Consider the following 23,627-nt stretch of genomic DNA (forward strand, 5'->3'; position numbering starts at 1 on the left):
TGACGTGCGGTTCAAAGGACCTTTGAAAAGGCGCGAATCGGAGAGCTGGGGGCGGCGCGAGCGATGGCTGATGGCAAGGACAGTGGAAGCAGACTCTGGCTTTTGGCACTCTGAGCTTCGACTGAAACGTGTTGACTCTCGACGTCTGCGCTGGAACGGGAGACGTTCACTGTGGTCCTGGTGTTCTATACCGCGGTCGGGGCCGTTGGCTCGCTGAATAAAGCAGGAGGGACGGGGCAGGGAGGCGGATTAAAACTCATCAATGATGACATCTTCGTGTGCGTGTGCTGCCTGGTTAGGCGCCCTAAGCCTCTTGGGGCACGATCTCGACACGACGACGAGCGCCGCCTCGACGTCGGCGGATGTTAGCGGCCGAGTTGCTGCCGATGCGTTGTTCTCTTGTCGTTGGCGACGCTCGGTGTGGAGGGCCCCGTGTAGATGACTCTCCCCCGCTATCATGGGCATCTGGCACAGGGCGCATAACCCGGCACGCTTCTCGTCGGTGTAGATCGACGGTGTGTCCTCTGCGCACCGCTCATTCAGGGTTAACTCTCCTGGAATGGTGCTCGGACGTCGGGCGGCAGTCCTAGTGGGACCTGTGGCTGTCGGTCCCAGCGTAGGCGGCAAGCGAACCCCACGAGGCTGTGATGCTCCATGATGCACCACGTCGCAACCTCATGGTTTCGGGGGCGTCGCCGTGGGTACTGAAGAGGCGGCCGATGGCCGAGACTGCGGCTGCCGGAGGAGCGCGACCGATGGTAAGACGACCGCCGCGGGGGTGGGTGGCGTGGCCGTGACCACGGTCGGACTGGCGGCGTGGCTGCAGGTAGTCGAGGTTAAGAAGAGGCACAATTAGACATGATGGAGACGACGTTACTGAACTCTCAACACTCTTCGCCAGGTTTAATAAAAGGTTTCAAGTCATTGATGTTAACAGGTCCGACACGTGCGCCGGTTATGGGGCACCGTATTCGATATGCGAGGCGTGTAATTCACGTCTCGACCACGAATGGCCCTTCCCATCGTTTGGCGAGTGAAGCGGAAAATTCTTGGCTGGGTTACTGAGTGGGTGAGTGCGTCGGAGAACTAGACCTCCGACAGAAAATTCGACGTTTCTCCGGCCTCTATTATATTGGGTTTGTTGTCGTGATTGGGCTAGTTCGATATTCCCCCGGGCCATTGTCACTGTATTTCGGATATTATCGCAAAGTCTTTGCGCAAACCTTGAGTGTGATTGGCGCGGCCAAGCATCTGGCGCAAGCTCTATAATGTTTTCCATGGGTACTCTTAGCTCCCGACCAAAATTCAATCGTGCCGGTGTGAATCCCGTGGTTCGGTTTTCTGTGGTATGGGTAGCAAAGGCTATCTCTGGGATATAAGAGTCCCAGTCGCGGTGTTCGTTAGTGTACAAAATTAGCATTGCCCGGAGGTTGCGATTTACTCTTTCAGCGATATTGGCCTGGGGGTGATAAGGGGAAGTAAAATTATGTTGAATACCGAGAATCTCACAAAAAGTTTCAAATAAAGTGCTGGTGTAGTAGGTGGCCTGGTCTGTTAAAAGGACAACAGGATACCCAAACCGGGAAAATGTTTCTCGAAGTTTGTCCCATATCTTCTTGGACGTAAGTTGACGCAGGGGATGAAGGTCGACCAACTTGGAGAAGTGGTCGTTGACCACAAGGAAATACCTGTTGCCTTGTGGCCTGCGTGGAAATGGGCTCATGATATCACACGCAACAATTTCTCAAGGACGATGACTCTGAACCGTGTGGTCGGTTAGCCTTGCTGCATACCCGACCCGGAGGAATAACACGGAGCCAACGGTTTCAACAACAAGAAACTACATTTAATGGGACATGGACGAGACGATTAACATGGTTACCACCGGTGCCTGAGTCCAGGCAGCGACTCTCCGTGCGCCGCCTCTGATGTGCCTTATCAAGGCGGCGCATCGGATGTGCGCGTGGCTGGCGTGACGTCGCCGCCACGCGGGAAAAGTTCGGCTTGAGCCTCGCAGTCGGGCAACTTGGCTTGGGAGCCGCCAGGGTGCCCACACTTCCCCCCCCTCAAGCTTCGTCCGGCATGTCGATGACGGAGACGTTGTGGGCGTCAGGGGGTGGATGGCGCTGTTGGGCGGACTGACGTTTAAGTCCGGCCGGCGCCTGCTGGACGAGCGCGGCGGCTGCTGACGAGCGCGGCGGCTCGGTCAGCTCCAGCTTGTCGCTTGTTCGGGATCAGGGCTCCACCAGGTGGCTGCTTTGCCCGTGGTCCTGTAGAGGGTGGCCGCGGTCCACGATGAGACCGGCCGCCGTGTCGTTCAGATGGCGGGTGTGGCGACGGTTTTGTCCATGAGTCGGCTTCGTAGAAAACATGGAAGCAGACGACATGGGACTCAGTTGAGGGCTGAGCCTGACGTTATTTTCGGACCCCTTCCAGAAAGTTTGAAATAACGGATCTGAGGTGGGCACACAATCTTCTCCCCCCTCTCTTGAAAAAGGGGCAGATCCGTGGAAGTAGAAAACTACCCCCAAAATGCGAAAGAGGCCAAGGAGACAAAAAAAAAAGTTCCTCTCTCTTTGGTGTCACCGACGTCGCAGGTTATACCGCCGCCTTGGTGGAGACAAGGGGGTTTCCGGAACGGGACTGCCGTCAGTGTCGTTCCGGTCCTGCGAGGAATCTTCGTCTTCTGCTTGGAAAAATCGTTTAAGGTCGGTGACATGAACAGGTCCGGTTTCCTCACTAGACTCACAGTTAACTAGTTTGTAAGTGAGTGGCGAGCACTTTTCACGCACGCGAAACGGACCTTCCCACCTGTTGGCGAGGGAGGCTGCGAAGCCTCGAGCGGCGTCACTCAGTGGGTGAGTACGCCGGAGTACAAAATCTCCCACCTCGAACTGCAAGTCACGTCGCCCCCGGTTGTACTGTTCAGCCTGCTGTACCCGGGCGACGTCGAGATTTTCTCTGGCCTCTCGAAGGTTATCGGAGAAGCGCTTTCGCAGGTCCTCTGCGAACTTCACGTAGGGGCGAGGCCTTCCTCCAGACTCTGTAGAAAGGAGGCTGTTAGAAAGCGGGAATGCGAGCTCCTTGCCGAAATTTAATTGGGCAGGAGTGAGACCCGTTGACCGATTAGTGGTTGTACGGGTCGCGAATGCCAGCTCGGGCAGTTTCGCGTCCCAGTCCTTGTGGCGCTCTGTGTAGGCCACTAGCATCATCTTAAGGTTTCGATTTACCCTTTCCGTGATGTTTGCTTGCGGGTGGTACGGAGAAGTTCTTTTGTGTTTGATTCCCAGTACCGCGCATGCGTCCACAAACACCTTACTCGTGAAATAGGAGGCATTATCGCTTACAAGCTGTGCAGGAAAGCCAAACCTAGCGAATGTTTCGAGTAGACACTCCCAGATTTTTTGCGAATCTAGCTTCCGCAATGGAAATAACTCAACCCACTTCGTGAAGTGGTCGGTTACCACGAACAAGTACTGATTGCCCCGGGTACTACGTGGGAAGGGGCCCATGACGTCACAGCAACAAATCTGCCAAGGGCTCTGACTCGCGATTGGTTGCATGAGACCGGGGGGCTGGCCACCACGTGGTTTTGCCTTCTGGCACACCGAGCAGCTACGAGCGTATCGGAGCACATCCTGCCTCATGCCTGGCCAGGTAGCAATTTGGGATAACTTTTCGTAGGTCTTGCTCCCACTGCTGTGTCCTGCCAAGGCAGATTCATGCATGTATCGGATGAAAAGCTTACGTAGCTTGCGGGGTATCACGGTCCGGAATGCCGAGCCATCCGGATCGTCGTCGGCCTGGGGGATGTAGCGCAGCAGGAGGCCGTCGTCGCTCATCAAGTAGGAGTCGAACTCCTCGTCACTTGGGCGGTCGACTGGACCTCTTGCTGCCAGCCAAGCGGACACGCGTTGGCAGAGTCCGTCATCCAGCTGCGCCTTGCGAAGCTCCTCGCGGCTCACCAATGTACCCCACCGTGAATCTGGGGATCCTCGTGTCGTGGCCGCGACGGTCACCAAGCCATGGGTATCCTGCGAGTGTTCCTCAGGAAGTGGAGCACGAGAAAGCGCATCAGCAACTTTGTTAGTTGACCCCGGGCGGTACACAATGGAGTAGTCGTACTGTTGTAGCGTAAGCGCCCAACGAGCAAGACGTCCAGCTGGATTCTTAAGTCCCCTTAGCCATGATAGCGCTAAGTGATCAGATTGAATCTGGAACGTTGCGCCATCTAGGTACATATCGAAGCGCTTCAAAGCATGAATAATGGCGAGACATTCACGTTCTGCGACACTGTAGTTGCGCTCGGCTGAAGTTAGCGTGTGGCTCGTGAAAGCAACTGGCCGAAGCACACCGCCATACTCCTGCAGCAAGACAGCACCCAGGCCACAGTCGCTTGCATCTGTCTGCAGAACGAACGGCTTGTTCAAGTCTGGGAGCTGTAAACAAGCGTTGTCAGTCACGGCTTTTGAAAGGGCTGCGAATGCGCATTGTTGTTGTTTGGACCAACACCACTTGACGCCTTTTTTTAGAAGGTGATTGAGCGGTTGCGATATCTCGGAACAGTGTGGAATGAAATCCCGGTAGAACGCAATCATTCCGAGGTATCTTTGTAGGCTCTTTACGTCATGTGGGCTTGGGTATTCCGTTAGCGCGCGCAACTTATCTTCGTTGGGGCGGAGCGTGCCGTTATCCACAACGAATCCAAGGAGGTTAATCTTGGGCGCGGCTAACTGAACTTTTCCGGGATGAATCGTGAGCCCAGCATTACGCATTCGCTCAAGTACAATGCGAAGGTGCTCGACATGCTCTTCGATAGTTCTCGAGAAAACAACCACGTCATCCATGTATGCCATGGCAAATTCGTACTTCGAGTTCCCAAGTACAACATCCATCAGGCGCTGAAAACTGGCTGGAGAGTTAGACAAGCCAAACGGCAGTCGGGTGAACTCGAACAACCCTCTGTGGCAGATGAAAGCCGTTTTTGGAACGTCTGATGGGTGAATCTCTATCTGAAGGAACCCGCGACTGCAATCCAGCGTTGTAAACACGGTCGCGTTACCGAGCGCGTACATCACCGAGGAAATGCTGGGGAAAGGGTAGCTGTCTCGTACGGACACATCGTTAAGCCGCCTGTAATCCACACAGAGTCTGGCTGTTCCGTCTTTTTTCGGGGCGAGAACAACGGGGAATGCCCAGGGGCTCTTCGACTCACGTACTGAACCGGTGTCGATCATTTCCTCGAGCGCCGCATCAAGGAGTGCCCTTTTGTGGACGCTGATCGGTCGAGGGTTGCACCTCCGAGGCGGCGCGTCACCGGTTTCAATACGGTGCAGCAGAATGTCGGTCTTTCCAGGTGTTTCCGTGAACATCGGTGAGAAAGACTCCAGGACGGCTTGCAGCTCCTGCTTCTGCTGGCTGCTTGCGGGGCACTTTCGCAACGATTCTCGAACGCCGGCAGGCAAGGCGTCTGGCACCGTGGTGAAGTGGGCTGCAGTGGTCGAGTTAGGGATGCAGTCCTCCCTTTTGGTAAACGGAGTCAGCTCCGGTTGTTGTCCCAGCCGGTATCCACCACCAGAAAAGTCGAGTGTCATGCTTTCGCCTGTAATGAAATCTCGGCCCAAGATCACAGGTACCACAAGTCCTGGCATATAAAGAAATCGCTGACGTCGCTTTTTTCCATTAAACCGAATCTGCAGCCTCACGGCTCCTCCAGCTGTTATCGCTGTACCAGAAGCTAGCTGCTAACGGGTTTCGCACTCCCGGAGGCTTATCTTTTTTGCTTTGCAGAGTTCGAAAACGAAATCCCCTATGAGCGAGATAGCGGCCCCAGAATCCAAAAGTGCGGCAATGGGAAAATCGAGCAGTGATATTGTCATGCGCGGTTCAATGATGTTAGGCTCGGGCTGGATTCGACATACCGATGGAATCTGTGCCGCGGCCTGACCGCTCCCAGGGACTGCACCGGCCGTCGGCGAGTGGCTGTCTGGTTTCAGCGTCGCCGGCCGTAGTAGTTTCCCTGGTTGTTTCGGTTCCGGCCCTTTGCCACCGTCTCGTGCCACCTCTTGTTTGTAGTGTCCAGAAGCCTTGGACACTGCTTTCGGTGATGGCCGGGCTGCTCGCACTCGTAGCAGCAGTCCGACGACAGTTGCCTGCTTAGGCCACCCGCACCGAGGTGCCCGTCGGACTGCCTCCAGTGATCGGATAAGGAACCACTATGGGAGGGCCTCCACCAGGCTTGCGACTGGCTGTTGTGGGGAGGGCTTGTTCCGTTGCGGCGGGGGTCAATGCTGCTGGGCTGCGGGTTTGCGACCGCACCGTGCCAGTTTTCGCCAGCACTTGCAGGAGCAGACTGATGAAGATGGTTCGCTTGGGTGGTGATCTCCGTTGGGCCCCAGCTTGCGATAGGGCACGGCCAACGACCTCCCACCTGTCGTGGCGACCCCCGCCCGAAACCCTCACGGGCCTCGCTGTGACCTCCGGGGACCTCTCGGGGAGAGTTAGGCGAACATACGCTTATCCCGCACGGGATATCACCATGCATGCCACGCCAACTCTCCTGGTTGACGTGGTGGGGAAGGGAGGTCTCGTTCGGACAGTCCACTTGCGTGGAGGCCTCGGGGCCCCGCCATGCGCATGCCGGTTCGAGCGCGTACTTGGCTGGTGGCGGCGGCACGTAGTTCCGCTCGGCATGAAGAGCTTCCTCGATGAGGCGGGCGCCCCGGGCTAGCTCTTCAAGGGTCTCAAAGGTGCGGTTGATCAGGTAGACGTGGTACCTGGGGTGACACTGTCTTCTGACCCGAGCTACTCTGTCCGACTCCGGTGACTTCGGGTCCGCCCTCTTGAAGAGCTCTTGCATGACCCGAACGTACCGGACCAGACTTTCATCCGGGTGCTGCGTCCTTGCCTCGAGCTCTCGGAGAATCTGCGTCGCGTAGCCTGCAGGCAGGAACTCTTCTCGAAGCCTTGTCTGGAAGTCCGCCAGGCTGGCGAAGGGGGCCTGTGACCCCAACCAGCACCTGGCGCTGGCTTGCAACGCCAGCGGGACAATCCGCTCCACGATGAAGGCTTCCGAGGCACCGGAGGCAAGGTGGTACGTCTGCAGCTCGCCCAGGAAGTCTGCCACGGACTTGACGTCGTCGTACCCCATGTAGACCGGAACAGTCAAGTGTGGTCTGGGCTCTCGCGGTGGGGTTTCCTGCTGGCCAGGCGTGTGGGCCAGGCGCTGCATCACGGAGTCGCACATCTCCGTGACCTTCGTGAGCAGGTTCATTTGTGCTGCTGCGGCCATCGCGGCTTCCTGCTCCCGCGTGAGCATTCCTGCAAGCACAGAAAAAGAAACGCCCCCAAAAACCCAACACAAGCGCGCAAAACGATTGCCGCGTTCACAAAGACACGGTCACAAACACGCCAATACAACAAACGTAGACGTGACGGAAGCACGAAACAACGATAGGAAACACGGGGAATATGAAAAAGGCTTACCGAAAGAAGAAACCAAGCCCCGTGAAATTCCTGCGAGTGGGTAGCATACCACGGTTGGGCGCCATTGTGGTCGGTTAGCCTTGCTGCATACCCGACCCGGAGGAATAACACGGAGCCAACGGTTTCAACAACAAGAAACTACATTTAATGGGACATGGACGAGACGATTAACATGGTTACCACCGGTGCCTGAGTCCAGGCAGCGACTCTCCGTGCGCCGCCTCTGATGTGCCTTATCAAGGCGGCGCATCCGATGTGCGCGTGGCTGGCGTGACGTCGCCGCCACGCGGGAAAAGTTCGGCTTGAGCCTCGCAGTCGGGCAACTTGGCTTGGGAGCCGCCAGGGTGCCCACAACCGACACCATGAAACCCAGGGGCTTCCCGCCTCGGGGTTTTGCTGTCTGGCATTGAGGACAGCTGCGGGCATAACGCAAGACATAGCGGTTCATTCGAGGCCAGGTTGCAATGCGGCAGAGCTTTTGGTAGGATTTTTTCCCATCACTGTGACCTGCCAGGACACTGTCATGAAAGTAACTTATAAAAGTACGTCTTAATATTTTCGGCCCGACTACGCGAAATGGCGACGTGGTAGGGTCACCCTCATCTGCTTGAGGTATGTATCAAAGTAAAAGGCCATCGTTACTCTGAACGTAGGTGTATGTGGGTGCATCAGTCATGTCCTGTCCCCTGTAAGTGGGTTGATTTAACCGCGTAGATATCTGCTGGCACAGATCGTCTGCTCGCTGGGCTCTGAGCAGCTGTTCCCGGGTCATGACTACACCCCAGGAAAGTTGCTCGTTAGTAACAGCGACCAACTCCGTCGCTTCGTTCTTTTCCTGGGGTGGAAGGGGGGCGCGAGACAAGGCGTCCACCGCAATGTTGGGTTTGCCAGGCCATTACTCAATGGAGAAATTGTATCCCTGTAAGGTGAGAGCCGATCAAGCTAGACGTCCTGCTAGGTTTTTTAAGATTGTTGAGGCAGGTCAACGCTTGGTGATCCGTCTTAATTGTAAAGGGGGCTCCGTCAAGGTACATATTCTTGTATTATTTGCAATATTATTTGCCCTAAAGGTACATACTTTAGGGCAAATACTATTGCTAGGCACTCCTTTTCGGTGACGGTATAGTTACGCTTCGCTGCCGACAGTGTGTGACTCGCAAATGCAACGGGTCGTAAGGCCCCATTATCTTCCTGCAGGAGCGCTACTCCTAGTCCGTACTCGCTGGCGTCGGTTTGTAGCACAAATTTGGCATTGAGATCGGGAAGTCTGAGGGACGCTTTATCGGCAATGGCGACTGCCAGCATTCTAAATGATTCCTCGTGAGCTGTAGTCCAATTCCATTGGACATCCTGGCGCAGCAGCTCATGAAGAGGTCGGGCCAAGTCGGCACAGATCGATATAAATTGGCGGTAGAATCCCACGATGCCGAGATATCGCTGTAAAACTATTTTTGTCCTGAGCAGTGAGAAATTTTATCATTGCTTTCAACTTCTCCTCCTGTGGATGGAGGAATCCATGCTCCACCACGAATCCAAGAAGTGCTACCCTACTTGAGGCCAGCTGTACCTTCTTTGCGTTAATCGTCAGTCCTGCATCATTCATCCGCTGCAGAACAACCTGCAAATGGTTAATGTGGTCGTCCAAGGTCTTTCAAAACACTACTACATCTTCCATGTAAGCCTTCGCACAGTTAAATTTAGTATCCCCCAAGACGGTGTCCATGAGCCTCTGGAAGCTTGCGCGAGAACTAGACAGTCGAAAGGGAAGTTGATCGAATTCAAATAGGCCCCTCTGGCAAATGAAGACCGTCTTAGGAGTGTCGGCCTTGGCGACAGGAATCTGGAAAAACCCTCTACTACAGTCATGAGTGGTGAAAATGCTTGCCGATCCCAGTGCATACACTACGGACGAGATCGATGGGAAAGGGTATGCATCCCTTCTCGTTATGGCGTTACGAGGTCGATAGTCCACGCATAAACGCGCTGTTCCATCTTTATTGGGCGCCAGGACAGTAGGAAAGGAACACGAACTGTTTGAGGGGCGCACCGTTTTGGTCTCGATCACTCCTTCTAACGCGCGGTCGAGCAGCTCTCTTTTATGAACACTCAAGGGGCGCGCTGAATCGAATTGGTCGGGCATCCCCAGTATCGATTTTATGTTCTAGTATATTAGTCTTCCCGGGAATCTCAGTGAACATGTGCGAAAACGGCTTCAGCACTTTCGCAAGACGTTCGAGTTGAATATCTGTCCCAGAGAATGAACTCAAGGCTACACGTATATTTTGTACCACGTCGGTGATCAACGAAACGTCTGCATTTTGTTCAGAACGGCGTGCTTCGCCTCGGGGGAGACGCTCTGGTATTGTTTGAGGTCTCACTGGAAAATTTAAAGGCGTTGAGTTCCAGCCATACCGGTATTCTCCCATTGCGAGGTCTAGGATGATGCCCTCTCAAGTTATAAAATCCCTCCCAAGAATGATGCCACAGGCGAGACCTGGCAGGTAAGTAAGGTATTGCCAACATTTCCGTCCATCATGGGAGAGTTGCAAGCGAGCTCCCTCGCTAGCGGATATTACTTCGTTCGATACCATACGCCAACTTTTTTATGAGGATCGATTAGATATACTACGGTCTTTGCACAATTGTTTTACGAAGTCTCCAAAAAGAGATATTGTGGCACCCGTATCTAAAAGGGCTGCAATTTCCTGCCGGGCAATGTCAATTATGATGTAGGTTTCTCTGGCCCCGTTTCTCGTTCGTCGCGTCTTATCAAGGAATGGAACAAAATCGATTGGTGCACAAAAACGAAATGGCCAAAGCAGTTTGGCGCGAATTTGCTTCCATGTCACTGCCGATGATGGCCTACTTACCCGCCGGGCGCTAAACCATGTTTGTAGTGCAGTCATCATCGCGATGAAGCGGGCAACCCATTGACCGGCCCGTCCTATACACTCGCTACTGGAGCGTGGTTTGGGTTTGACCTGTCGCGGGTTGATGTCCCGTGATGTACGAGCTGTCCTAGTCCTACAACCGTTATTCAATTCCGATGAGATACTCAGCTTTGCAATGTCATTCTGAGTGACTGGAGGAACGTCTGGGGGAGAATCACTGCTTGCTGCAGTGGGATTGTTCAACATGGTTTCACGATAGACGAGCTTTTTTGCTGGCGATGGCGACTTTCTCGAGAATTTGAAGGCGACGGTTGACATCCGTCGCGTAAAACTGCATCCGCGTGACAATGAAAAAATACAACACTTGGCACATGAACCCAGCCGCGTTGATTGCACTCATCCAGCTCGTCCAGCACCTTCCAAAACAAGTCCCCACAGAGACCTTCCTCATCAAGAGAAAGTGAAACTGATTCATATACAACTCTCACGAAGTGTAGCCTCTTGATGCTGGGGTGCCTCAGGCTGCCTTTCTTAAAGCTCCGATATATGGTCAAGTATGCGTCAGAACCGACGACAGGAGCTGCTGAACTAATGTCATGCAGGCACAACTGGCACTCTGTGCGCTTGCTCGCTTTGTGTACAACATACCCAGATAGGTAATACGCAACACTGTCGTCTGGTGAACCTCTAAAGTAGCTGTGCTCATCCCTGATTTGGTCAGGAGTAACACATGAAAATGTCATTTCCAGTAGCCTAGCCTGAATCTCATTGCTCAAGCTAGCTCTGTTTGATCGCCGAGACTTTCAGCGGTCTTCAATGTGTCCTCCACACCAACAAGTACAGCACTCGGCTCGCCTAGAACTGCTGCAATCGACCGCTCACCTTGTTCTTTTCGGCGCTTGCTTTTTGCCAGGGACAGTCTGCGAGTAGGTGCTTTGCGTTTCCGTGTCGGTTTAAAAAGATACTTAGGACAATTCGGGAACAGGCGAGGCACGGCGTCGTGCTTCAGTGCCCATTTGTGGCACGGTATCGCTACCACATCACCACAAACGTTGTGCTCGAAGACCTTGAAGATGTCGTCATCATGGAAGTGAAGATCGCAAACGGAAGACGAGCTCGAAAGATTTTTGTCCAGCCTTGGTATTGCGCCCTTCCGTAGTTCAAGGCGTTTAGCGTCGCTGGGTGGCCTGAAAAAATGTCTCTTCTCTCCCGCAGATTGCACGGAATCGTGCCCGCTTTTACACCGTGGCACGAAAGAGCGTGGCATTGTTCATGCAGTTGCAGCACGATGCACAAATACCACACACGCGGCTACGAGCACAAACGTAACCAAACGGAAACACTGCCGCACACTGCTCGCAACGTGTTTCACGTGTTGCTATGCCGGGTCGGCCGTAGGGTTTGGCGCTTCTACGGGCAAACTTAGAGTTCCTGTATATGCTACCTACGGTAGCAGAGTTGCGCATTCAGCCTCGGCGGGTGGCCGTAGCGCCGGCTGTCCCGCACGCCCTGGATGCTTTGCTCCTCACGTGACTAAATTGGGCGAATAGCGGCGCCGCGCGCGCCGCCGCGCATGGAAAACAGGAGAGGAGGAGAAGGAGGGCGAAAGCAGGGGAACATACGCCGGGGCGCGAGAAACGTCGGCGGAGCGACCGTAAAGGTGGCTTTCTTACACGGCGCCGGATGCTTTGCTCTTCACGTGATGGATCTCGGCGAATAGCGGCGTGGCGGCGCGGGGAAAACGAATGCGCAACTCTCCTCCCCCTTCGGGGGAGCTATACAGGAACTCTAGGCAAACTCCGTCGCGCGCGCCCCCAAGCGGAGCGCTACAGATAGGCGTCAGGCGGAGCTCCGCAGTTTGGGAACTGAAGAGAATCTAGTAACGTTAGGGTGGACAGCGTTGTAATTAACTATGAAGTCCTGCAGGTCCGCCTCGCCGTATGTCCAGATAAAAAATATATCATCTATGAATCTTTTGTACAGTAGTGGTTTTAAGGGGTAATCGCACAAAACTTTTGGCTCCAACTTCCCCATTAAAAATGGTAGCATGACTGGGTGCCATCTTGATGCCCATTGCGGTACCGCTAACCTGTCTAAAATATTCATAATTAAATTCAAATACATTTAGTTCTAAAACAAGCCTTGGTAGAGTCGCAATGACGTCACTATCTGGGCTCTCTGGGTTTCTTTGGGACTCGTACATATCTATTAAAGAAGCTATTCCGTCGTCGTGTGGAATGTTCGTGTACAATGAAGACATGTCCATGGTTACAAGATATGATCCTTCCGGTATATGTAAATTTAATATGTCCCTGAAGAAGTCGGTACTGTCCTTGACATGTGAATCGAGAGTTGTAAGTATGTGCCGAATTAGGTCGTCTTATTTGCCCGATAGAGGTTCCGTTATTGTTCCTATCCCGGATTGATTGGGCGGCTTGGATTACCACTTTTGTGAATTTTCGGAGGCATTTAAAAGCGACGGGGGGATGCTTGTTTTGGCTCCATTATATTATATACATTAATGGTTACCTTGCCTTTGTGTACAAGTTGTTTGACCTCTGACGGTACGTTCTGAGTGTGGCGTTTCGTAGGGTCGCCTGGAAGCGAAACTGTCGATTAAACCTCCGCTGTTTGTTGTTTCTCACCGTGAGTTTTTCGCTTCGCTATATATACGCCTTCGGCCCCTTTTCTATCTATCTATCTATCTATATATATATATATATAGAAAAGGGGCCGAAGGCGTATATATCCGAAGGGACACAAATATAGATGTGATGTTTGTGTTTACACGCAGACAAACTGAGGGAGAGGAGGATACGATTAGGTGCGGGGACGTCAGAGCGCCAAGCTGTGTTTGGAAGGATTAGTGCGTAGAATTATAGCTAGCTGCCTTTGTCCCTACTGCACTCGTCAAACACGCTAGAATGAGGAACGCCAGCGTCCTCCGTTTGGCTTTCGGATTCGAACGCTTCGACGAGTGCAGTGGAAACAAGGGCAGCAATGGTTTAGGCCTAATCAATAAGGAATCGAACCATATCTCGGCGTCCTGACGTGCATTGGCGCTCTCCTCTCCTCTTCTTCCGCACTTTCTCGGTGTATACCGTGTAATGTCGGTTTACCATTCAGAAGCAGCGAAACAAGTTTACGCTTAGACGAGAAACTTGGCCATTGCTGTACCATTGATAGCTTGGGGTTTTTAGCGTCCATCACGCCGTAGCGATACACGACTGCACGCAGTCCAGCACAAATACGTAGTATGTGCATGATCATCTCTGAATCATTATGTGCATACTTTTTCTTACGGTGCCATTGCGTTGATTCAAAATAAGAAAAAAAATCGTTAGATTTTTTTTTACATTTTCGTTCCACGCCCATCAGTGAAGTCACAATGCAGCCGATGCTACGAGCTGATAGTACCAATCAAGCCAAGGGCGTAGCCAGAAAATGTTTTTGGGTGTGTTTCAAGGTGCTGGTGCAATCACACAAAGAGGGAAAAAAAATATCATACATATATTATTTTTCTTTTTTTGTGTGTGTGCGAATGCACCAGCAAAAAACGACGAATAACATTATTACGCTTGGTATTCAGTACGGGTTGATTCAGGCACGTAGCCAGGGGGGGAGGGGTGGGGGGCGTTCAGGTGTCCAAACACCCACCGAAATCTTATTTTATTATATAAATAAATTTTATTATATATATATATGAGTAAATAAATAAATAAATATATATATATATATATATATATATATATATATATATATATATATATATATATATATATATATATATATATATATATATATATATATATATATATATAAAGAGTGACGAATGTTGACAAATGCTTCCGTTGATATATGGGCAAGAGTGATGTGCGCAGACACAGCAGCCGTAGGATGAAAAGAGTAAAATTCTAATTTAATGGCGAAGAAAAGTCACGCAAGAAAAAAGGGTGAAGTGCCGAAAAAAAGTTGTATTAGTTTACGGGAATAATGAAGACTAGGCACAACAACGCTAATTACGTGGGAAAGAAACTTCTAAACAGGACGGAGTAAAAGTCAAAGTTAACACACAAGAACTTACAAAAATAAATTGTTAAATGAAAAATAAAATAAAAATTGAAAATAAAAAAATGAATAAAAATAAGAAAAGGGCCTGACGTCCGTCGACGTTTCGGCAGTGGCACTGCCTTCTTCAGGCAGTGCCACTGCCTGAAGAATATATATATATATATATATATATATATATATATATATATATATATATATATATATATATATATATATATATTGTAGCAGAGCCGACAGCTGCCACAACCACACGGGTTGTAAAAAACACCAGGGTGAATGTTGTTCCAGACTAAACAACCAAGGCTCCACTGCGCCGGGCGCAGTGCCGGTGAGCGCGCCAGCTCACGCTACGGCGTGGCCTCGGGAGCCGCGCGATATAAGAGAATATATGCCTTTTGTCTAAACTCTGCGCCGGACGTTCTTTTTCTTCTCCGGCGCTTTCGAACACATCGCCGACAAATTGGTGACCCGGACGTCCGACTGCAATGAACCAGAGCGCAGGCAACTCTACCGACGACGCAGGCTTGACCACTACCGTCCAGCTCCACCTTCCAGTCTTCTGGGCGAAAAATCCACGGGCCTGGTTTTCCCAAGTGGAAGCACAGTTCCACTTGCGGCACATTACCACCCAATGGTCACGCTACTATCATGTCGTGTCGGCACTCCCCCCAGAACTGGCTGATGAGCTTGACGGCATACTGGCAATGCCACCTCCTGACGACGCTTTCGACCACCTCAAGCAAACAATCCTCGCCAGGAAGACGGAGTCGGAGACATCGCGGCTTCAGCAGCTTTTAAACACTGAAGAGCTGGGCGACCGTAGGCCATCCCAGCTGCTCCACCGCATGCGGCAACTGCTGGGTGAGCAAGCGTCTGACACAAGCAATCCCATTTTACGGGAATTGTTCCTTCATCGCTTGGCCCCAAGGGATGTGCATGGCCCTCGTCACAGCTGCAGACTTAAGTCTTGACCGCCTCGCGGAGATGGCCGATCGCGTCGCCGAATACGCTACACCTACACTCTAAGAAAAAATGGAGGAAAAAAGTAGCAACGGCGCGTCTTCCTCCCTTCTACTGACGCGCCCCCAAGTGGACAGGAAAAAAGTGGAGGAACGAAACGTTTTTCTGCTTCTCCAGGCAGACGGGAGAAAACTTTCGCCCTACCGACTCATCTTCTTTCGGTTTCGCGTTTCGAGCAGGTCGCGCACGTTGTTTAATAAATAGCTGTTGAGTTGATTGAGCTTGAGCGGCAGCGAAAGCCGCCTGTAATTCCGTCTTCTAGTCTAAACGTGCAGAACATTTCGGTTGCATTGACGTTTTTTTGTCACTAATTTTATCAAACGAACAAACGAAGCCGCTAGAAACAGCGAAGTTCCGGACCGGTGCCAGCAGCGCCACGTACATGGGGGATGGCTGTCTCCGGATTGCAGGACTCGTGCGGCACGGAACTACAACAGCGAAACCACGCGGAACTGTGTCGACGTTTTCGACGTTATGGAAACCGCAGGAACTGCGTCCAAGAAAGGCAGGTTTTGCTGCCGGCTGCCTGGGTGCCTTCCGTCCTGAGTTCGGTTCTGTTTTCCGATGCCGAGTGCAACCGGCGTTCGACGTGGTTCTGTATTTGTGCGTATCAGCAACATAGCTGCAACATCGTGATGGCAGTGTTGTGGGTTGTGAACAGAAGACTGGAATTATCGCTGATGTGACCGTGTGTTCGCGTATCAGTGGTGTAACACGAAGATGAGATCGTAAACTGTCTGACTTTGATGCCGCTGGTCGGGCCGTGATCGGAGGGGGCGGGGTGTCGCAGGTTGACCTTCCGGTTTACATTAAAAAATTTAATACCACTTGAGGGATTACGCGCGATCGATCAACGTGCGGATAGTCATGTTGGAACGCTGGTCTGAACAGTATAAGCTAATATCGTACAGTGACCAATGTGACTGTCGGAACTGTCTCGTCCCCGAGAGCGATTGCGCTCTGGGGCAAAATCGTGACGGAAAGTACGTCTATTTACAGTGTGGAATTTTAGCATTAAAAAACAATACTAGGCAAAATCGAAAAAGAAAGCTACCCTTTATTTTGCTGTTTAAATACACTACGGTTCCTGGAGAAACTGCCCTCCAAGTGGCGCGCTGGGATGAGCGCTAGAAGTTTTCGGGGTCACCACGGCGTCGCTCCGTACACTTAACACCTGGCGCAAGTCGCGGCTTTGACTGCATTCAAGTTGATCGAAAAGCGATTTCTCAGCCCGTGAAGCATTACTTCCAGCTGAGTGAATATCCGCTCTACAGAGATTAATTCAAGACGGCAATTGCAGCTTTGCGCGAACAGCACGAATAGAAAAACAAACACTACAATAGAAATACAGTCTACGACGTGCCGTGCGGGGAAACAAACTCATGGCTTCGAACCGCATTGGAGCGGTTGATTTATTGGCTTTCAAATAATTACGACATGATCGAGCGTTTGCTGTTTAATAAGAGATTCACCCCCTGAGCCATTCAAAATAGTCTTAGAGGTATGACATTGCTGGAAAAAAATCATCATGCTGTGAATATTTTTTATTGATTATTCAGTCACCGAAAAATTTCGTCCGTTCAAAACGACCAGTATAAAAGGCGGAAACTCGGAGCACGGGTGTAGTGTTCGGTTTAGTGTAGTGGTCGGTTGTATTGATATTTGTGTGTGTCGTATATGTGCTCAAAGTATGTTCAGCTAATGCTTCTTACAAGCGTGATGTGTGCTTAGCAGAGGATCCCCAAGCGGGCATAGTGGCCTGAGGAAATCAAATTATTTTTTTGTAGAACATGAATTGGGTGGTACCTAACGCCACCTAGCCTAGCTATTTGCAATTACTCTGCTTGACCCCGCCATCTGGTGGCTAGCGATTTAACGTTCTTTCTCGCTACGCGGTAAACAGCGGCTTTGAGTTTGTTCTTTCGAGAGCGGCTTTTTGTTTCGCGGATTGAGTTTGCCCTTTTCCGTAATGTGCGGTTGACGAAGGAATTGTGACTCGAGGGACACCAAAGGTAAGACGCAAAGTGCGCGAAGTAGCTGGGTATCAGTTGTCTCCGTTCAACATCGCAGTGCTGTCGACGAGAGACTGAGTAACTGCTTTCGAAACGCAAGTTTCTGTATCTGTGGGGGGAATCTGGCTTCGGAAATAAACACAGTTCGCGGAAAGCTCGTGTTACGCTTTTATTTGCTGCTCCTCTCGTCCCGGACAAGAGACGTAGCGCCCTCGTCAAGCCTTATTGGGCTCGATTCGCTCGATTCGGGGCCGCCATATTGAGATGCAGGCGAAGGGGGAACTTTGCTCCCCTGCTTCAGAAATGGAAGTTTCTCCCTTTCTGAAGGAACATAGGTTACAAGACCGTGCCTCCCCTATGAGAGGACTATACATACCATTTTTTCTAAGAGTGTAGGCGGTAGGCGGTTGGCGGTTCCTCGCCGATCACGCGTGATCTTTTGAGACTTGCGTTTGGCAACCCTGCTTTACAATCCAAAATGCACATTAATTTATGATCCAAAGCCAAAATTTTGCTATTTTGGCGCTGAAGTTTTTTCTTGGGAATTTTCACGCGCTTCACGAGTTTAGGCAGCGAAAAACGAGGCATGGACCCACAAAACTCGCCTGTAATTCCCTCGACTTTGCTTACAAGCAAAGCCCAGCTATGCGCGCCTTGCTGACTCAAAAAAGGATGCCCCCGGCCTTTTTTTTTTTTTTTTCGAAGAGGACGTTTTCCTTTTGAATAGCTGACCGTGTTTTCCGGATAGAGGGCCCCTGGGCCAGTTTTCCTCCCGCGTTTGCTCTTAACATTTTCGAAGTTGTGAGCGGTGGGCTGAACCGTGGTGCGGGGGAACGTGTTCGGTGCTAGCAGGTCATGGCTTCGTTGGCGGCGGACTCTCCTCTCGTCATTCGCACGTCGATCGAGTCTACTGTTTATTTGACATTGAGTTCAAATAGACGCCGATAGATTACCTCTGCCTCGTCTGGTACGTATCCTTTATTTCTTGAGTATGTTTCCTCTATTTTATTTTGTTAGTAATAAACGTTACAGGTTACAGGTCGAGCTAGCGCAGGTACCCTACCCTCTCAGCGGTAGTGCGTTGGCTACGCAATCAGGCTTACGACGTCTCTATCGGCCTTCGTTTTGGTCATGCACGGTGTCGAAAGCTTTCAGTACTTCACGCGACTTTCTTAGTGGATAAAAAAGCTGACGTTTCGGTCGATCAGGGGCGGGTTTGACGTTCTACGGGCAGAGACTAACAAGGCAGCGAGCTTCGGGCTGTGGCATCCGAATAATAAACTAACTCTTACTCGAACCAAATCACCGGTAAGAAGCCCGTTAAAATTACGAGTCAATTCTTTTCGCGGCGTGTTCAAGTGACGGACGTGGACACCGGCGTTTCTCCGTCAATTAGTCTGCTGTAGCGCTAGGACTACCCCTATTAAAATGATTTTTGACTTTTTATTGAAAACATGTTGACTTCCTGTTGACTGTGAACACTTTCTTTTGACTTTGACTTTCTGTTGACATGGTGAACAGAAAGTTTGTTTACTTTGTGTTGAAACTTTCCTGATGATTTTCGTCAGCCTGAGTCAAAAGAAAAGCTGTTGACTTTCTTTCGACTTTATGTTGATTCTTTTCTGTTGACTTTCTGTTGACATGGTCAACAGAACGTTTGTTCACTTTGTGTTGAAGCTTTTCTGAATATTTTTTTTCAGCTTGAGTCAAAAGAAGAGCTGTTGACTTTGTATTGACTTTATGTTTATTTTTTTTTTCTGCTGACTTTCTGTTGACAGTGTCATCAGAATGGTTGCAGACGTTCTGTTTACTTCGTGTTGAAAATTTTCAGTTGACTCTCTATAGCCGGTGTCAATAGAAAAGCTAAAAACTTTCTGTTCATATTTTATTGAACATTGCACACCTCGACTAGATGTCAAAAGTAGCTAAGATTTTAATAGTCTCTGACAAGATGAGAACGGGAAGCAGCTTCAGTTGTCCCGCCTCCAGCGCGAGCCGCCTACTACCCTCGACAACGCTGCGGCGTTCGTGCACGTCGAGCGCGCGTGTGCAGTCAAAGCACGACGGAAGGTATAGGGCGCATGCTGGAGGCCAGGCATTCGAAAGGCATGCCCTGCCGTTCTGACTTTGTAACTGACTATAGTGACTTGAATGACGATATTAAATAGTCAACTATAAAAAAATAACTATTTGAAATCGGAGAAACTGCCTTGACTCGCTTCATCCTGAGTGGTGTTATGCAGAGAAGCGATGATATTTCTTTTAGGAGCCGTATTTGTGGTTGTTGCTTTAGCGACTGTCCCGAATTATTATTAGATGTACCAAAACCTTCTATTAAGAGATATCGTTCACGACCTTCAAAACACTGTTTTCCCTTTGAACGACACCCAAGGAGAAGATCAAATACTTTGAACCCTAATAGGTGTTGAAGTGGTCACCGGTCAGATGAATTCCTTCAATATGTAGGCTATATAAGGCTCTGGAGCAGTCATTGGGAATGCGTGTCAGGCGTTTGTGTTCGTTGCTAATGTGTAGTTCTCGGATTTATGTATGTTTATCCAAACACCATAAAGACACCATTTACTAACAAAATTAAAAAAAAAAAGAAAATTGCGTTTTTACCCCGTTTTACGGAATTTTGCTGCAGCCAATTTGGAGGTGTCACAAGGTTATCTTATGCTGGAGATTTAGTTTTTCAGTGGAGTGTCAACAAAAAGTTGACAAGGCGCCAAGAAGTCTGCTGCCTTTCTAACGAACTTTGGGCAAAACGGCTCCTGGAAGTCAAGTCAAAAGCTAAATACAATCTGCAGAAAGTATGATGGAAACCTGTTGATATTTAATAACTGTGTTGATTTTTTGCAGCAGACTTTCCACAAAAAAGAATTACACTTTTTTGTAAGGGTCTTGGACGCCTCACTAGCGACAGGTGCCATCTTGGTTCGAAAGTCACTAACGTCACATCAGCGTCGCGTTGTGATTGGTTGACGCTTTACGGTTCGTGAAAGCTGTTGGGAGAACTCGGTCTCGAAGCGCATGGCTAAAACGTGCTGCAACCGCTCGATCCTAGCCGCTTTGCGGGTGAGAACGCGCGGATCTGCTTCGCGTTTGAGGATTCGCTTCCAGTGTGAACACGTCATTAGAATGTACAGTTCTGTGTGAGGCTTTCATGAACGGCGGAGCGCCGCTCGCGTGGTCATTGAGCTTCGCCACCTCGCCGCAGAAATCACGAGACGATTTAAAATGTGGGCAACCTGGACGAACGCTGTGAATCACCAGGCTGCCCACAAGCGTTAAAGGGTACTGAACCATGCAATTTAGTAACCATAATAAGTGGCGCACGATCTTTCCACGAGATAGAAGCCGCCGGTTTGCGCGAGAACACGCAATGAAACTGACGTCACAATCCTTCATTCGTGGTTAAAGGGGACATGAAACAATATCGTCTTAGAATGTTCATGACTTTACAGAGGCCTATGGGTCGTAGTCTTGCCCAAATATCCTCACATGGACCGCCACTGAATCAGAAGCTTCTTGGTGGCGGTGAAATTGCGATAAAAAGAGACTGTTTTTAACAGTCTTGCATTCACAAAGCCTGATGACATAATTGTTTTATCGAAACCACCTGCCTGACGACAGTCGAGCGCGGCTCATGGATTGGACACGAGAACTGCTTGAGCACTGGACTTCAGCTCGTAGTAATGAATACCTCGGCGGACACTCGTGTAGTGGCTCCTGTCCAACCACTGTGGCGATGATAATTGGCGAACCCTAAGATTGCCTGGGCCTCAGCAAGTTTTTCCCACTTTGCAGACCGAAGCGCGTGTCTCTCCGTTTCACCTTCTGTCCAAGCACAGCGGACGCTAGGAGCCATCCCAGCCAATGCGGCGTTGAGGGAGTGTCATGCGACCTTGAGCTCCCTGTGTCGCCCCGCCCCACCGGCAGGTCAGGCGTTTTTCTCCGGGCGCTGGATCGGCTGGGATGGCTCGTGGCGTCCACTGCGCTCGGACTGAAGGTGAAACGGAGTATAGCGACTTAGGATAGGCACCAGGCCACACGGCCGCTTGTTGTGGCTCCAAGTTGAAGGAATGGACTATGCTCATATTTTTCGAATTAATTTGTCGAGCGCCATTTCTTAAAAAAAAGAACTTAAAGCAAGTTTATTCGGATAATAGCGTTAGGGAGTCATTCCATGTAGTATTTAGTGAACGCAGAAAAGTTTTTTGAATAGTGAAAGGCTTTTTATCTTCACAAGTGAAAGCTGCATGCTTGTTTGACCAAATATTTTAGTTAATTTCACTTCATATATTTACCTTGAGGACCCGTTTCATGGTATAAGACAATGAAGCGTAAAATGACAATGTTTAAGCTAAAAAAATCCAAATAAAATCCACAAAACAAAGCATGAAATGAATGTTAAATGACGATAACAGCAAGCTAACATATTACTATACAATTTTATGAATCGTTCTTTTGATCCACGAGAACAATGTTAAGTTAATAAAACGTATAGGTGCTAATTTTTATTACAAAGTCGTTGGGTGATGAATCCAAATAATAAATAACTAGGGGTACCATAAAAGTGTAAAAAAACAAGGATGAACTGTGGATGAATTTTATTTTACACACATTGTCGACCTTAGCAAAAACTCAATCTGGGGCACTGAGAAGGGCGATTTTCATCTGCGGATTCTGATAATATATTTATGAAGGATTTGAAGAATTGAAGAAATTAATCGCTTACCTTTTACACCAGGCCCCTCTATAAATAAAATGCCTGTTTTTATTCTCCTTTTCTTCGAAGGGCGTGGAAAGCGCGAAGTGTACTTCAGGGCTTAACCGTGAATGGCGGACTACGGCTTCAATTTCGTTGCGCGTGCTCGCGCACACCTGTGTCGGCTGGCTCGTGGGAAGATTATGCGCTACTTTTTTTGACACTGCGTCGTTTGGTTTAACATCGCTTTAAATTATTTTACAACTTTTGTTGGAATGAACTTGAGCATAAATACATATACTGGTGTATATAACTTAATAATGCCTTCTATTGACGATCTCATCTCTAAATCAGTGCCTGAAAACAAAGACAGAAACATATGGAATTGTGGTAGAGTTTAATTTCAAAATCGATGCGTTTTTAATATAGAAAAAAAACGTAGTCAAAAACACAATAATTATACCCATCGCGGTCATGCCTAGTTCATTTCTTTTTCGGTATTTATTGTCCGCAATCGGCGCATGAAATTTCATGTTCTGCATATGAATTTCATCGCGAAGAGTAACAAAAATCGCAGTTCGCTGAGAAGAACTGCGCCCGAAATTGCATTTAAACAGTATTTTAGATACAATCATAAAATTTCTAGACTCTGAACCTCGAGCCAACAATAAATAACACAAAAGACAAGACGACAAGGCGACACTATTTAAATACAGTTGAAAAATACGGTTCTGAATATATGGTTGAAAACGAGACAGAAGACAATGCATTTTAAATACTTAATTCTTATACTCTCATTTGTAATGGTACCCATTGCTGCTAAAAACTAAAATTGAGGTCGGGCATCTAAAGTTCACAATTTTAGAGGAGCCAAGGAAACGAAAAAAATCTTTTATGATCGGAAAAAGGCTAGAAGAATTTCTTGAAACCGCAACCTACAAAATATAGTCCAGTCTCAAGTAAGGCAACTGTTTAATCTTCAGCAGCTTTTTGGTATCCTTGTTTCATGTTTATTTACTCTTTTACACCTATTACCTAGAATTAATTTATTCACTGCTATGATTTCTCAGCAGAGTGCACACAATATATAATAATTCATGCATATTCTTCAGCTATTCTTAGATGAGACACCGCTTTACGTGGTCGGAGGTACATTTGATGAAGACCCTCTTCTGAGGAAAAATTCTCAACTACCTTTCAAATGCGGAATCGTAAAAACGGGAAAACTTTCCGAAGAGAAATTCTCCCTGCAGCGGTGGATTTATACCGCGAGGCTTCGGGGCAAATGGTATGTACGTAAAAATTATGCAGCTAAAAAGTATTTTTGGAGGTTGTAGTTCTTTACTTGCTGCTACTTGTCTAAGAGAAAAACACAAAGCAATAGTTCAAAACATGTGCATATTTCTGTGCCCTCCTTTATCAGCGGCGGAGAGCCGC

The 23,627-nt window shown here is 49.5% G+C and overlaps 1 protein-coding gene and 2 pseudogenes across 1 annotated transcript in view; 1 reads left to right on the plus strand and 2 right to left on the minus strand.

The window, feature by feature from the left end:
* Positions 1–249: 249 nt before the first annotated feature.
* On the minus strand, positions 250–9,911 carry LOC120849328 (annotated as a pseudogene).
* A 715-nt stretch (positions 9,912–10,626) lies between these two features.
* On the minus strand, positions 10,627–11,643 carry LOC120849327 (annotated as a pseudogene).
* An 11,644-nt stretch (positions 11,644–23,287) lies between these two features.
* Positions 23,288–23,627, plus strand: part of LOC120849326 — a 37,941-nt gene continuing 37,601 nt past the window's right edge. Inside the window, exon 1 of the mRNA XM_040221530.1 lies at positions 23,288–23,478. Within this exon, the coding sequence (XP_040077464.1) occupies positions 23,288–23,478 (191 nt within the window). The remainder of the gene's footprint in view (positions 23,479–23,627) is intronic.

The sequence above is a fragment of the Ixodes scapularis genome, unplaced genomic scaffold (assembly GCF_016920785.2).
Source record: "Ixodes scapularis isolate PalLabHiFi unplaced genomic scaffold, ASM1692078v2 ptg000065l_1__unscaffolded, whole genome shotgun sequence".
NCBI lineage: Eukaryota > Metazoa > Arthropoda > Arachnida > Ixodida > Ixodidae > Ixodes > Ixodes scapularis.